At 37.0% G+C, this 13188-nt stretch overlaps 1 protein-coding gene across 1 annotated transcript; it reads right to left on the reverse strand.

Annotated features, from left to right (window-relative positions):
• Positions 1 to 3018: 3018 nt before the first annotated feature.
• mxf (myxovirus (influenza virus) resistance F) lies at positions 3019 to 12886 on the reverse strand. Its single transcript, XM_051680061.1, has 13 exons — positions 12834 to 12886; positions 11884 to 12092; positions 11630 to 11764; positions 9560 to 9714; positions 7675 to 7813; positions 7337 to 7535; positions 6262 to 6340; positions 6046 to 6168; positions 5496 to 5628; positions 5244 to 5402; positions 4824 to 4900; positions 4443 to 4706; positions 3019 to 3371 (listed from the first exon to the last, which is right to left on the reverse strand). The coding sequence occupies exons 1-13, from the start codon at positions 12881 to 12883 to the stop codon at positions 3147 to 3149; spliced, it is 1947 nt and encodes a 648-aa protein (XP_051536021.1). The 5' UTR covers positions 12884 to 12886; the 3' UTR covers positions 3019 to 3146.
• Between the last annotated feature and the right edge of the window lie 302 nt (positions 12887 to 13188).

Consider the following 13188-nt stretch of genomic DNA (forward strand, 5'->3'; position numbering starts at 1 on the left):
GTAGAAATACCACTGAAATGCTTCCAGCAACTTTGTTCGCCCTGTATAGACGTAGCTTATCGCTGCTCTCAGGTGCAACCTCGTGGCACAAGGAAGTAACGTCCGACTTGAAACTGTGGCCATACAATCTCCATCTCACTGGACGAGTTGAGATTACTCTGTGTCCAACCGAACACTCTAACGGAACCGAAGGAGACCGCCGAGCAATCCGTATCTTCATCCGTTTGCCTGCAGAAGTGAGGAGATTAAAGATTTCTCTTCCATCTTCAATCAAGTCGACATTTCTGAAGTTCTCCGCCAGCCCGCCGAGAATCAACAGCTGTGCCGCCAACAGAGCGAGGAAACGGCCTCCCGTCATCACACAAGCCTCAAGGAACCAGGTCGGAGTTAAAGGACGGAGGGACACACATTCTACCTGTGTCCTCACGCGATTCAAGTAAAAGGTTTACGTCTGGGCAGAGATAGAATATTATAGTGTGTTATTCTTGTGTTTCAAGGTTTTTGCTTGTACAGTTTACGGACCACCATGTCCGCTCATTATTAATACTCAGGGTATTAATTATCACGAATTTGTTTTTCTGTATTGTGGTCCAACCAAATTGGACTGTTGTGCCTTTTCGCCATCGCGGGTGAGACCGGCAAACTGTTTTAATCCATTAAGAGTCAAAGAACGCGGGACTGTTTACGAGCCGTCCACCGCGTCTCTGAGTGATAAACTAACAGCTGCTTTCTCTCCCACGATCGTGAAATCGGCTTTAGGGCCGTCACTTTATTCTCTCTCTCTCTCTCTCTCTCTCGTACTAACCACACACACACACACACACACACACACACACACACACACACACACACCTTTTATAGGATGTTATAGGATTATTTTAGTTTCCATATCTAATCATATCATTATTTAGTTTGTAGATGTAAGTCGAAAGTTTATTGACTGCATTGTATTAATTATTAATTGATATTACTGCATAAATAAACTTTGTTATGTTACAAAGAGAAGTGTTTTAGTTTGTTTTGCATACACCTGTGTCATGCTGACAGATGTCAGTGCTCGGATTCAAGCCTTCATTCATTGTTTTTTCCCAAAAATCGATATTCTTCGGATGTCGATTTTCCTAAGAAAACAATCTAATATTGAGACTGTAATACTATCTGGTTATTAGTCCCTGATTCCAGGGTGGTGCCCCGTCAATGTTAATCCTTTTTAATATTCTATTGATTTTTGATAATTGATAATTATCTTTGATGATTGTTGAATTTGAATGATCAATAAGCTAGTGTTAATTTTAATTAATGTTTCATTGATGTTAACAATTGACGATTATCTTTGATAATTGTTGATTTAAAGGATTAAAAAAAGCTAACATTGATTCTCATCAATTTTCTATTGATTTTAATAATTAATAATTATCTTCGATAATTATTAATTATTGCTAATAACCAAACCCGCTCCTAAACATAGAGCACTACATTTACTGGAGCCCATATGAAGTTTTAATGAGTTAGATTCAATTAATTAATTTAAATATTAATTAATAACTAAAGAAATAATTATTAATTATTTCTGATTGTAACACTGATCTAAACAACCGGTAAAGCCCTACACTGTCATCATCCTCACCTCTGCATATTGTCTCCAGTTACCTGCAACCCTAGCCGTAACTCTTTACTGTTTACAATAAACTGTTATTTGTTTCTCTGCATCCCTGGGTCCTCCACTCATTGCGTGACATTGACAGACAACAATGAATGAAATTAGTGAAGTAGGCAAGCATTTAATTAAATGCAGAAAATAGATAGGTTAACAGTAAATGGCATTTGAATGCATTTGAGGTACAGACTCACTGACTGACATTCTTTCTATCGCTTTCCTCAATATATAATTATTCCTAAATGTGAGGTTAACTATAGGCTAAATGTTACTGATTTGATACAGATTTGACTCATAAAAACGAAAAGAAAATGATTTGTAAGTTTAACCCCGAGCTTTTCTGTTTATTGGCTACAACTGAAACGGCAGTGTCTCCACTAAACTGTATGGTAAGAAATTAATCTAACGTTAGCCTGGTTAAGGTTAATTGAATGGTTTATTGAATGTTTAATCTATTTTTTTATGTCTGTCAATACATTTCTGATTTTAAAAACCCTAGATTGTGTTGGAGTCATGAAAAATAAGGCACAGTTTTTAGTGTTGAAGCACAGAATACAATAGAAAGTGCACGTATATGCAGTGTCCTTTGTTATTTGACTGATGAAGTCTTTAGTTGGCATTAATTTATTTTATATGTGTTCCATTTTAGGAGAATATAGTCCATCCTACGACCAAGATGATGCAGGCAGAGGTCAGTGAGGTGTGGCTTGCAGTCCGCCTGGAAGCTTGTGGCAGTTAATTTCTGGTGAAGTCCATCCTAAGTCTGAGGTGCAGGGAGTGGCCAGTAAAGTCTTTCTTATTGTATGGTTGGAGTTGGCTAATTCATATGATATCGTACGACTGAGATAAGGTTTAGATAAGGGGTTTGGATAAAGGCATAATATTAATATGCATGTCCTTAACGCCTTGTGCGCAAAACTCGCGCTTACTCCACATTAGATATCCGGGCATTTGCACGTGATGAAATTGTACAAATTTATATGAACCAACTCATACAAAATCATACGAAATAGCCAACTAGTAAAATATGTACGAATTTTCATGAGACTGGGTTGAATATATCCTATATGCACTGAAAGTCATTTTGGAGAAAAGTGTCTGCCAAATGTGTAAATGTAACCCAATGTAACTGGTTTATTCAGTAATTTTTAATTCATTTTTTGGTGACTAGAATAAAACATTTTTATATAGGCATTACCACATAAAGTACATTTTGGGTTAACAGACAGAACTTTTTTTTAAGTGTTTACAACCATAACTATGAATTCACTGTCCTTGTCCATCAGCTACAGACTAAAAACAAATTTGCCCTCTTTATTAATATACATTTTAGTCTGATTATGAATTATTAAACTGTGCACATTATTCCAAAGAAAAAAAAATTACTGTTTGGTTTAACAATATTGTTTGGTTTAACAATATAGATGTGCAATGTATTTTTTTATTATTACTTAGGCCTGACATAAAATGTATTAAGAGCTCTGCTGTCTTAGAGTCTGATGCTGATCAGATCTCGAGCTTGGGTGAGACGGTCAAGACGATGCTTTAGATTAGCTCTCATGCGACCTCTTTCTGAATCCTCACTCAGTAGTTTGACCACATCTGCCCCGTTCCTCAGTTCCATCATCTGATGCCGCAAGGTATTGGCTGCATCCTTCAGCATGAAGAGAATTATCAGCATGGGCACATAGTCTGTCAGGCGTTGATAGACTATCTGCATGGAGACAGAATGTGAATTACTACAGCCTTGTGACTTGACTTGAATGCCATTTTAATTGCAATTGTAAATTTAGCAAAACAAATTTTAAAGTTCAAACTTTAACAGCATTCTGCATCAACAGAAACTGCACATAATAAAGACTGCATTTTAAGCATTCAATACATCAGCAAACACAAAATGTGAAAACTATTTAAAGACACCTTAATTGAGGAATTCCTGGAATGTCAAATGAAAAGACCACTTAATGTTAAAAAATTTCTGTCACTAGAATTAAAAAATGATCATATATACACGTTACTGCATGAAGTACATTTTTTAGGTTAACAGACAAAACATTTTTACATAATGTTAATGAGTATAAATTAATAACTATGAATTCACTGTCCATTTCTGTGAGCTACTGTCACATATAAGAAAAAAATTACTCTATGTACTTTCTTAATACACATTTCTGGTCTTATTGTGCATGATTGAGTGGTGCATAGTATTTTTTTAAAGGAAAAAAAAAAACAATGTTATTTTAAAAATGCCTTCATAATCTTTCATCAAAAAGTAATAACTTGTTCTGAATTTCCTTTTCAGCTGATGTAAATATATTCAAATTATAAGATTTAATGCATAACTTTGGCAGCCCAAAAATACTGCAACTAAAATAAAAACTAACTAAACTGAAAATAAAAAATAAAACACTGAAAAACAAAACTAAATCTAACAATCATATTGTGAAAGTTAATGGAAAAGAAACTAAATTGAAATTGATAATAAAATAAAAATAAAAACTACATTAAAATAATAAAACTATAATAACCCTGGATACAATCATTACGCAATGGATAAAATCAACATCAACATTTTTTTTTCTTGTTGAATATTCTTTTTCAATATGAAATATGTCACAGTGTTTGTATTTTAAACATCAGTAAACTGGTTGCAAATACCATTTCATAATCACTTTTTTTAAAACCGTTGCATTTTCATCATAATATTTCTACAGTATATGAGTCACCTCATCACCCTTAGTCCATGTAATTCAAAAGTTATGGTAGCCTATGCATTTTACCTCACCTCATGGTACAGAGCAAGTTTGTCTGGAGTTAGATTTCTAGCATCCAACAAGGCACAGCCTTTGGAATTAAAAATCTTGTCATCATCATCATAGAGGTTCTCTTCACTAGAGTCCACTCCAGCCTCCTGAGGTATGTCAGAGTGGTTAAGTTTCTGTTGTAACACCTTGTCTTGAGTAAAGATCAGTTGCTCCATATTAATAAATTCCCTGATTCTTTTCTCCCCTTTGGACTCTTGTTTTGACTGAATGTCATTAACCATATTCTGAGGAGTACAACACATTATTATTATTATTATTATTAGTAGTAGTAGTAGTAGTAGTAGTAGTAGTAGTAGTAGTAGTAGTAGTAGTAGTAGTAGTAGTATCGATGTTTTACTTACAGAGACAATGTATCTAAGTTGAGGGTACTGTTCAAAAGATGAACAACATAACTCCTGGAACTCATTCTGAACAATATCTGAAAATGTGAACAAACTTAAATTTTATTTTGTAAGGTATGACAAGTTTGCCTTAAAGCTAAAATGATAAAACATAACATATACAGTCAGAGTTGGAGATATGATGAAACTTTGGTTGTTTATTTGTGTCTTTAAAAAGGATGAACGGATCTCTCTTTTCTGTGTACAGTAGTTTTAATTTGGGCAGAACAAAAATACTTTGTATTAGAGCACTAAAAAGATAACAGTACTTTAGAGTTATACATACTGTATTTGCTCTATTTTTAATTATTTATTCCTTTATTTTTATTGCTAAAATTGCTGACTATACCTTTAGAAAATTAATTAAAATGCATACTGTACCTCGTATATGCTTCAGGATTGCCAAAGCTGGGTCTTGAAGGGCTGCCACATGGTCTTTGATGACACACTCAAATTTACAGAAATCACTGAAAGTTAGCAGCTCTCTGCCACGATGCATCTCATTATACTTGTCTATCATTTCCTTCACTTTTGCAGTGACTAAATTGATGATAAAAGAAGGTTAGGTTAAGGAAAACAGGTAAGAGCACAACCTACAAATGACACAAATTAATTCAACATATCTTGTCTCACATGACACTTCAGTGCCTCTCAGGTAGACATCCCATTTCTTGAACACAGGACGTAGAAGGGCGTAAATATTTTTGTTTTTTGAACGCCCTGTCCTGCTCAATTCATGAATTTGATTGCTGAACTTCATTATGATCTAAATACGAAGAAAACAAATTTAAAGAGCATTATAACCAGGTATCTAGTAGCCATGTGCACTTTTGGCATTTCAAAGAGACAATTTAGGTTCTTTGATTGCAGTGGTGGAGTGGAGCTGTACAGTCCCAGTAAAGAACACCAGATCATGGTAGTCTGCTGCATCCTCCACAACCAAGCACTCAAACCAGCCTGCAAGCTGGGAAACTGCAGCTTGCAAATTAGATTCAGCATAGATTTTTGGGGCATCTTTGTGTCTTCACCTGATTTACATAATTATTTTAGTGAATCGAGGACAGAAACAACACAGGTAGTATGTGCAAATAAACTCTGTTATCAGCAAGCTCAATTTTATTTTTTTATTTTTTTGTAAATTAAATTAAGTAACTTTAATGTATTTTATTCTCAGAGCTCTTACCTCACTAAGAAAAGGTCCCATCAATTCCTCTTCCAGAGGAGGACCCTGCTCATAGGATTTAAGCTCTCTTTGCACATTGAGTAGCCTAGTCTGAATCTGCTCAGTCAAGTATGGTAGTGATTTCTGTGTCCACAAGAAATATAGATTGTATATATTAGCGGACAAATCGAACTGATTATTTTAAGGTGTTATTCTGTATCATCATTTATTGCGTGCCTTGATATGATCAACCAGTTCTTTTGTCAGCTTGTCTGCCAGGCATTGAGTAGATGCTTTTCTATCATTAAGTAGAGAGCTGTAAAGAAGAAAAATAAATAAACAGGATTATTACTAAAACCATTCATACATTTTCTGTTATGCTTAAAGGTGCACTCACCTAAAGAACTCAATAGTACTTTTAAGAATGAACTATACTTATACTGTAAATAACAGCAATTATAATAGTACAAGTACTTTCCCAGTTTAATCTTTTGTTTTTTTCAGAGACACAGGATGGTTTGAGGACCATGAATGAAGTGTTTCCCAATTGTGAGCTTGTTGTGAAAATAAATTGCATAATTTTTTTTGGTTGAGCACCTGTATCAAGAATTATTTTTTGGATGTGTGTGTGTTTTACATTTTGATTTAGGTTTATTTACCTGACAAGTTTTTTGACTGTGGGGGAAACAGGTGCACCCGGGCTAAACCTGCACTAAACCCACGCCAACACGGAGAGAACATGCAAACTCCACACAGAACGGCACAGGGTCAGCTGGGACTCAAACGGAGAAACTTTTTGCTATGAGGCAGCAGTGCTAACCACTGGGCCACTGTCCTAGGGGGACATGTGACACAATATATTTTTAGTGACCATTTTGAAGGAAAATGTCCTCAAAGTCCGATTCAGCCTTCTTAAGTGTAGAACTGGATACATCCCTCTTTACAGCCATAAAATAGCAGCTTTAAAAATCATCACAGAACCTGCCTGGGAGGAACTCCTCTAATTCTACTCTTGTGGAGAAGGGACTGAATTTTCTGCACCAAAATCGGAGATTCTTGCAATGGAACAATGTGGGAGATAATGCCACTAAAACAAGGAGGTCTCCAAGTAAACTGAAGCACATAACCCTGAGTTACAGTTCAAGCAACCCACTTCACTTTCCCAAAAAATCAATGCGAAGCATCTGCACAGTGGAAAAACGGAGCAAGCAGAGAGTATGTATACCCTCGCCTTAAAAGGGCCGTATGCCAGTGAAGGTAGCATAAACCTAAAAATTATAGAGTACACCTTTAAAATTACATAAGGTATTACCTGAAATAATGGTGGTTCCTAAAGAATTTCATTTCCATCTGCATGGCTTTATCAAGAGGGATTTTGTTGTTGATGTCACTCTGACCACGACATCGCACAATAATGTAACCTTTGCTGAGAGGAATGATTTTGCCCTGCACAATGTTTAAAACATCAATCTCTGCTCCTCTGTCAATAAGATCTGGTTTTGTGAGAATTGCTAATACATGCATTTGACAAAAAAAATAAAAAAAATAAAAAATAAAAGAGAGACAAAAGGTTAAAATAAGCAAGAATAATACAGCTGCAGTTTACGAAATATGTTATAGAAACACAGAAATATGTAAATGTTGGCATACCAAGTGTTCTGTGTCCTTCTGGGTCTACTTCTTGTGCCATTCTTAGTGCTTCTGTTGTCGCTATGTCCACATTGCAGGGTACAACAACTAGATTGATGGTTTCTCTTTTGGCAATATATTTCAGTATTAAGGTTTTGATCTAAGAAAAGGTAAATTGTCCACTGGTCAGTCAGGGGAGAATGTTAAAGTCAGCATTATATTTAGCAAATTTTTTACTTTTGAAATCTGAGAAATTTCTGAGTGAAGAAGGATATTCATAAGCAAATGTAGAGCAGAACTTGATTGTAACTGTCAGGAATCGATTAGACTGCAAAAAGTAGGTGTTACACACCAGAATAAAGCCAGGTGGACGGAGGAGGGCTTGATAAGTAAGAGGAAAGTCATTTCTAAGGCAGAGAAGGCCTTAGAATTTCATAAAATTATGAAATTGAGATATAAAACCACAAAAATATATTTTTTATTTTATTTGAAATAAAGCCGTCCTCATACTAGACGATTTTCCCTCTGATTTTCAATCGTAAACATTATTTGCATAATCGCTAGCCAGTCAAGTCCGCCTTGAATGTTTTGTTAGCTAGTGAGACAGGCTTAACGTGCACTCATTAATCGTGCAAGGAGTGTGTTTTAAGAGAGTAAACAGGGTCAATTTTAATTTGATTTTATCTTTAACCCTCTGAGGCCTGAATATTTAAAGCAATAGTTCACCCAAAAATGAAAATTCTCCCACCATTTACTCTCCCTCATGTCATCCCAGATGTGTATGACTTTCTTTCTTCACAGAACACAAACAAAGATTTTCAGAAGAATATCTCAGCTCTGTAGGTCCATGCAATGCAAGTGGATGGTGATCAGCACTTTAAAGCTCGAAAAAGCACAGACAATCATAGTTAAAGTAATCCATTTGACTCCAATGGTTAAATTGATGTCTTTTATTAAATTGACCATTACAGCAAGACAGTAATAGTAAAAGTAATCCACACGAATCTAGTGGTAAAATGAATGTATTCTAAAGTGATACGATCACTTTGAGTGAGAAACAGATCAATGTTTAAGTCCTTTTCACTATAATTGTTTACTTCCGGTCGCTCTCCAATGCGCATCCATGAGAGGAATCAGTTCACGCTGCATCCCACGTGATGTAAGCGTGCTGGCATGTTTAAAAGAAAGCAAAACCAATGAAGTTTGTGAACTGCATTCTCTTGTTAACAAATCGAGCTGCACTTCCGGTTGTATTGCGTCAGTTCTCGTGTGAATGTGCCAACATTACGTCAACCGAGAGGCAGCATGAACTGATTCCCTTCATGGATGCACATTGAAGAGTGACCGGAAGTAAACAATTATAGTGAAAAGGACTTAAACATTGATCTGTTTCTCACTCAAAGTGATCGTATCTAAAAATCTTAGTTTATGTTCTGATGAAGAAAGAAAGTCATACACATCTGGGATGGCATGAGGGTGAGTAAATGATGTGAGAATTTTAATTTTTGGGTGAACTAACCCTTTAACTCACAAAGGAAAGTTACTTTTTGCTTCAGAATACAAACATAATCATTCCCAGTCTTTTTTGTTTTCCTAAATGATGAGATGTGTCCATTACTTTAGAAGTTAAAGGCAAATTTCCAGATTTACCTGGTGCATCACCACTATGCTTAAATTATTTCGCCATGAATAAAATCACAATGGTTTATAAAGAGGACAGTCATATAGAATTATAGGAGAATCAACATTACACCCTGAATGGTTAAAATGTCTTTAAAGATTCGTGCACCATGTATCAAAGCGTTTAAATTAGATCTGACAGAGCTACAAATAAGCTACCTGTCTGAGACAAGAAAAACATTTCTTTCTGCCAATTTGGAGTTATATAAGCACCATTTAAACTCACCTGATCTCCAATATCCTCAGGTTGACCATGCACAGGAACACGGGTTATACCAGGGAGATCAATCAGAGTGAGGTCACACACATCAGGAGATGAAATCTCTAAAGTGATGAGTTCATCGCAGATTCCAACTGTATTTCCAGCAAGCTTGTTTTGAGCTGTTGAATATGTTACACTTTTAAGGTTTGCAACAGACCCACACAAGAGTATACTGTAGGTTTGGTATGAACTAGTACTGATGGATTAATCCCTCATGAAATCAACCTCTGAACAAACAGTGACCCCAAACTGTATTTAGACACTTAAGCCAAACATTGTTAGCTAGTGGAACATGTCCATAGTTAATGTCATGAACTACACTTGTGGTTATTTAGCTAGGACACCTGTGTCAACTTGAGGGGAACTGATTTCATACATCTACTAAAACACCTTGGGACCAGTTGGTTAAAGTAATTTAAAACATAACTCAGAAAAGTGAAGTTAGTCCTGCAGATGCCACTTGGATTGTTATTTTCTTATCTAATACAATGACATTTATACATTTTAAGTGTAACTTAAGTGTCCAAATACTTTTGGGGTCACTACAGACTACCATATTCAAGCCCATGGTGTCAAGAACAGTGAAGGAGAGAGGACCCAAATGCAGGCTAACCACAACTAAGACATTGTCTTGAAAGGAAAAAAACAGGTAGAACTCAAAGCGACCCCATAGTGGGGGCCTGGGTAGCTCAGAGAGTATTGATGCTGACTACCACCCCTGGAGTCACGAGTTCGAATCCAGGGCATGCTGAGTGACTCCAGCCAGGTCTCCTAAGCAACCAAATTGGCCCGGTTGCTAGGGAAGGTAGAGGGGTTCTCGCTATCAATGGGGCACGTGGTAAGTTGTGCATGGATCGCGGAGAGTAGCATGAGCCTCCAAATGCTGGGAGTTGCTGCACACCCAGCCCCTAATCAGGCTGATTAAGCCCGAGAGGGATAAAGGCAACCAGAGGCAGCAGTTCGAGATAGAGAGAACTACAGGCAGCTGCCCTGTATGTGTTTGTCTTTTTTTTTTATTTTTATTTTTTTTACAATAAATAATATTTAATAGTTAACTTATACAAAAAGAAAACACAAACATATACAGGGCAGCTGCCTGTAGTTCTCTCTCTCTCAAACTGCTGTCTCCGGTTGCCTTTATCCCTCTCGGGCTTGATCAGCCTGATTAGGGGCCGGGTGTGCAGCATCCCAGCCCGGCCCCACCCTCCGCCCTGCCACAGGGGTAAAAAAAATAGTGACCCTGTAGTGCGAGAACAGGAACAGACCAACACCTAGGCGAGATTAGCAACCACCAGGCAGAAGAAGCAGGCTGACCAGGCCGAAGCGGGGCAGGCGGGAATCAATCAAGGTCATGGCAGGCTGGGATTAGAGATGGGCAGGTAGAACATACAGACTGGTCAGACAGGGGAGCTTGTTAGTGGGGCGGGCAGAGATTGATATCCAGAGGGTCTAAAGTACCAGGCAGACAGGACCAGACTGAGAATGGGCTCAGACGAAGTCAGGGGGAGGAAGAGCTTCAAATCCAGGGGGTGAAGTGGGCAGGGCAATAAATCCAGGCAAGGGGCAGGCTAACTCAGAGCCAGAGGCGGGCAGAGGACAAAGGCCAGGAGCACTGGAGATCAGGCTGACAGAATCAGGCAGGGACAGGCAGAGGGGTAGAGAAACTGGCCAAGAATTCAGGAGCCAACAGGAGACAGAGTAAGACACACCAACAAGAACAAGGCATGTAAGCAGGCTGGATGCTAATAGCACGAGGGAAAACAACGATCTGACAGCACACACAAGGGGGAACAGGTGTGGCTCATCATGCTGACAAGCGCTCACACAGATCGCCCCTGTGAAGAAACCCCGTGATTACAGTCAGCACATGGCATGATCAAACAAAAACATCAAAATACATGAGGCAGGGGAATCACAAAGACAAAGAAAAAAATAAAAATACGGGCTGATCAGCCCGGAGTCCTGACACATGGATACCTATGATGCCACTACCACTGATGCTGGTTGTGATCTGTAAAGGTTTCTGCTACTTACCTTCTCTAACAAGGTGATCCACCTTTAATGGGTCATGAAACGTCTCTTTGTGACCATTGTAAGATATGATTCCTGACCATGGTCCTTTTTTGAGCTTCCGTAATTTCAACTCAAGAGGACAGCGCGTAACAATACCTTACAATAAAAACATTTTTTTTATAACAATTTGCAATATAAGCCTCGTTAAATGAAGTTATTTCCTCACAAAGAGCTAAAATAAAGGAACAAAAAAGAAAAAAGTTTTAGAGTCATACCACTTCCTCTAGGTAGAGCCACCCCTGACAGAGCCTCTAAAACAGAACTCTTTCCAGAACTCTGATCTCCCACCACTGCAATGGATGGCAGACCAATGTCTTCATCAATGCCAATCAACCTCAGAGAGTCAATCAACTCAACCAAGGGCCGAACAGATTCGATGAAATGACTAAGGACCACCCCATGATTCTGTGAATCTGAAAATGGGCTTTATATTGTAAAACATAAAAAAAGGAAAAAAGAAAAAAGTAAAGGAAAAAGAGAAAATGAGAGATGTCTGGGTCAGACGCAAGGAAATGCCTGGGTCAAAGTTTACCCCAAAACAAAACTAAAAAAGACATTCAATTTTGCATAAAGACAATGAAGCCAATCTTTTTGACTATTAATATTTTTTGCATTGTGTTATTGTTTTCATGACAAGGACATTTTCCCCGCACATTCGCTATACTGTAATGCACAAAAAAATTTATTCTCATTACTTTAATGCTCAAAAATCGAATCTTCTATTTTGTAATGTTGAAAAAAAATTAATTCTTATTACTGTGATTCAGTAGGAAACTGGAGACACTTTTTAAAATTAAAATCATAAATTAAATTCAGTACAAGTACTACCTTAATGTATACAGACAGTAGAATTGTAGTTTACTATTGAAAGACCATATTTTGTTCTGTTTTACAGTAATTAGATTCGAGCAGAGGCAGACAAACTTTTCACTGCAGTGCTTTACAGTAGTAGAAGATACTGAAATCATGTCATCATGTTTGTTCTAAATTAAAAAGAATCCTTATGTATACTGTAAGTAGCCATGTAGTAGCTCTGAGTCAATGTCAGTTAGTATTGAAGTTGTTAGTATTTTAGTATTAATTGTTATTTATTTTAGGTATCATGGTACTTGTAAAAAAAAAAAAAAAAAAAAAGTTAAACATCTTAAGCATCTGAACACTGTACCTCCCTTCTCCTTGGGAATCAGAGTCTGAAAGTTTGTCACGATCGTCCATAGTTTGTCTGAAATGTAATTTCAATGCAAAGATCCCTATATCACTTAATGTTTTGCAGTAATAAACAACATATGCAATTCAGTACTTTCAATACCCCTGAAGAGTATTACAAAGAGTGAAGATAACTAAGAAACTGTTGCCTCCTTACCTTGTCCTTGCATGTTGTAGCTAACAATGATCAGGATCCCACAGATATATTTATAGGCCTACTTTCACTCTATGTCCAACATTTATTAACAGAATGTACACCAATAAAACCAAAGTTCATTGTTTATTAGGCACATAATCACAGAAGAGAAAGCAAT

This window comes from Myxocyprinus asiaticus, chromosome 39, assembly GCF_019703515.2.
Source record: "Myxocyprinus asiaticus isolate MX2 ecotype Aquarium Trade chromosome 39, UBuf_Myxa_2, whole genome shotgun sequence".
Classification (NCBI taxonomy): domain Eukaryota; kingdom Metazoa; phylum Chordata; class Actinopteri; order Cypriniformes; family Catostomidae; genus Myxocyprinus; species Myxocyprinus asiaticus.

Coding starts and splice junctions, on each gene's coding strand:
- mxf (XM_051680061.1), bottom strand. CDS start 12,883: ATGGACGATCGTGACAAACTTTCAGACTCTGATTCCCAAGGAGAAGGG. Junction 5,629..6,045: donor TGGGACCTTTTCTTAGTGAG/GTAAGAGCTCTG, acceptor CTTCGTATTTAG/ATCATAATGAAGTTCAGCAA. Junction 4,707..4,823: donor AACTTAGATACATTGTCTCT/GTAAGTAAAACA, acceptor TGTACTCCTCAG/AATATGGTTAATGACATTCA.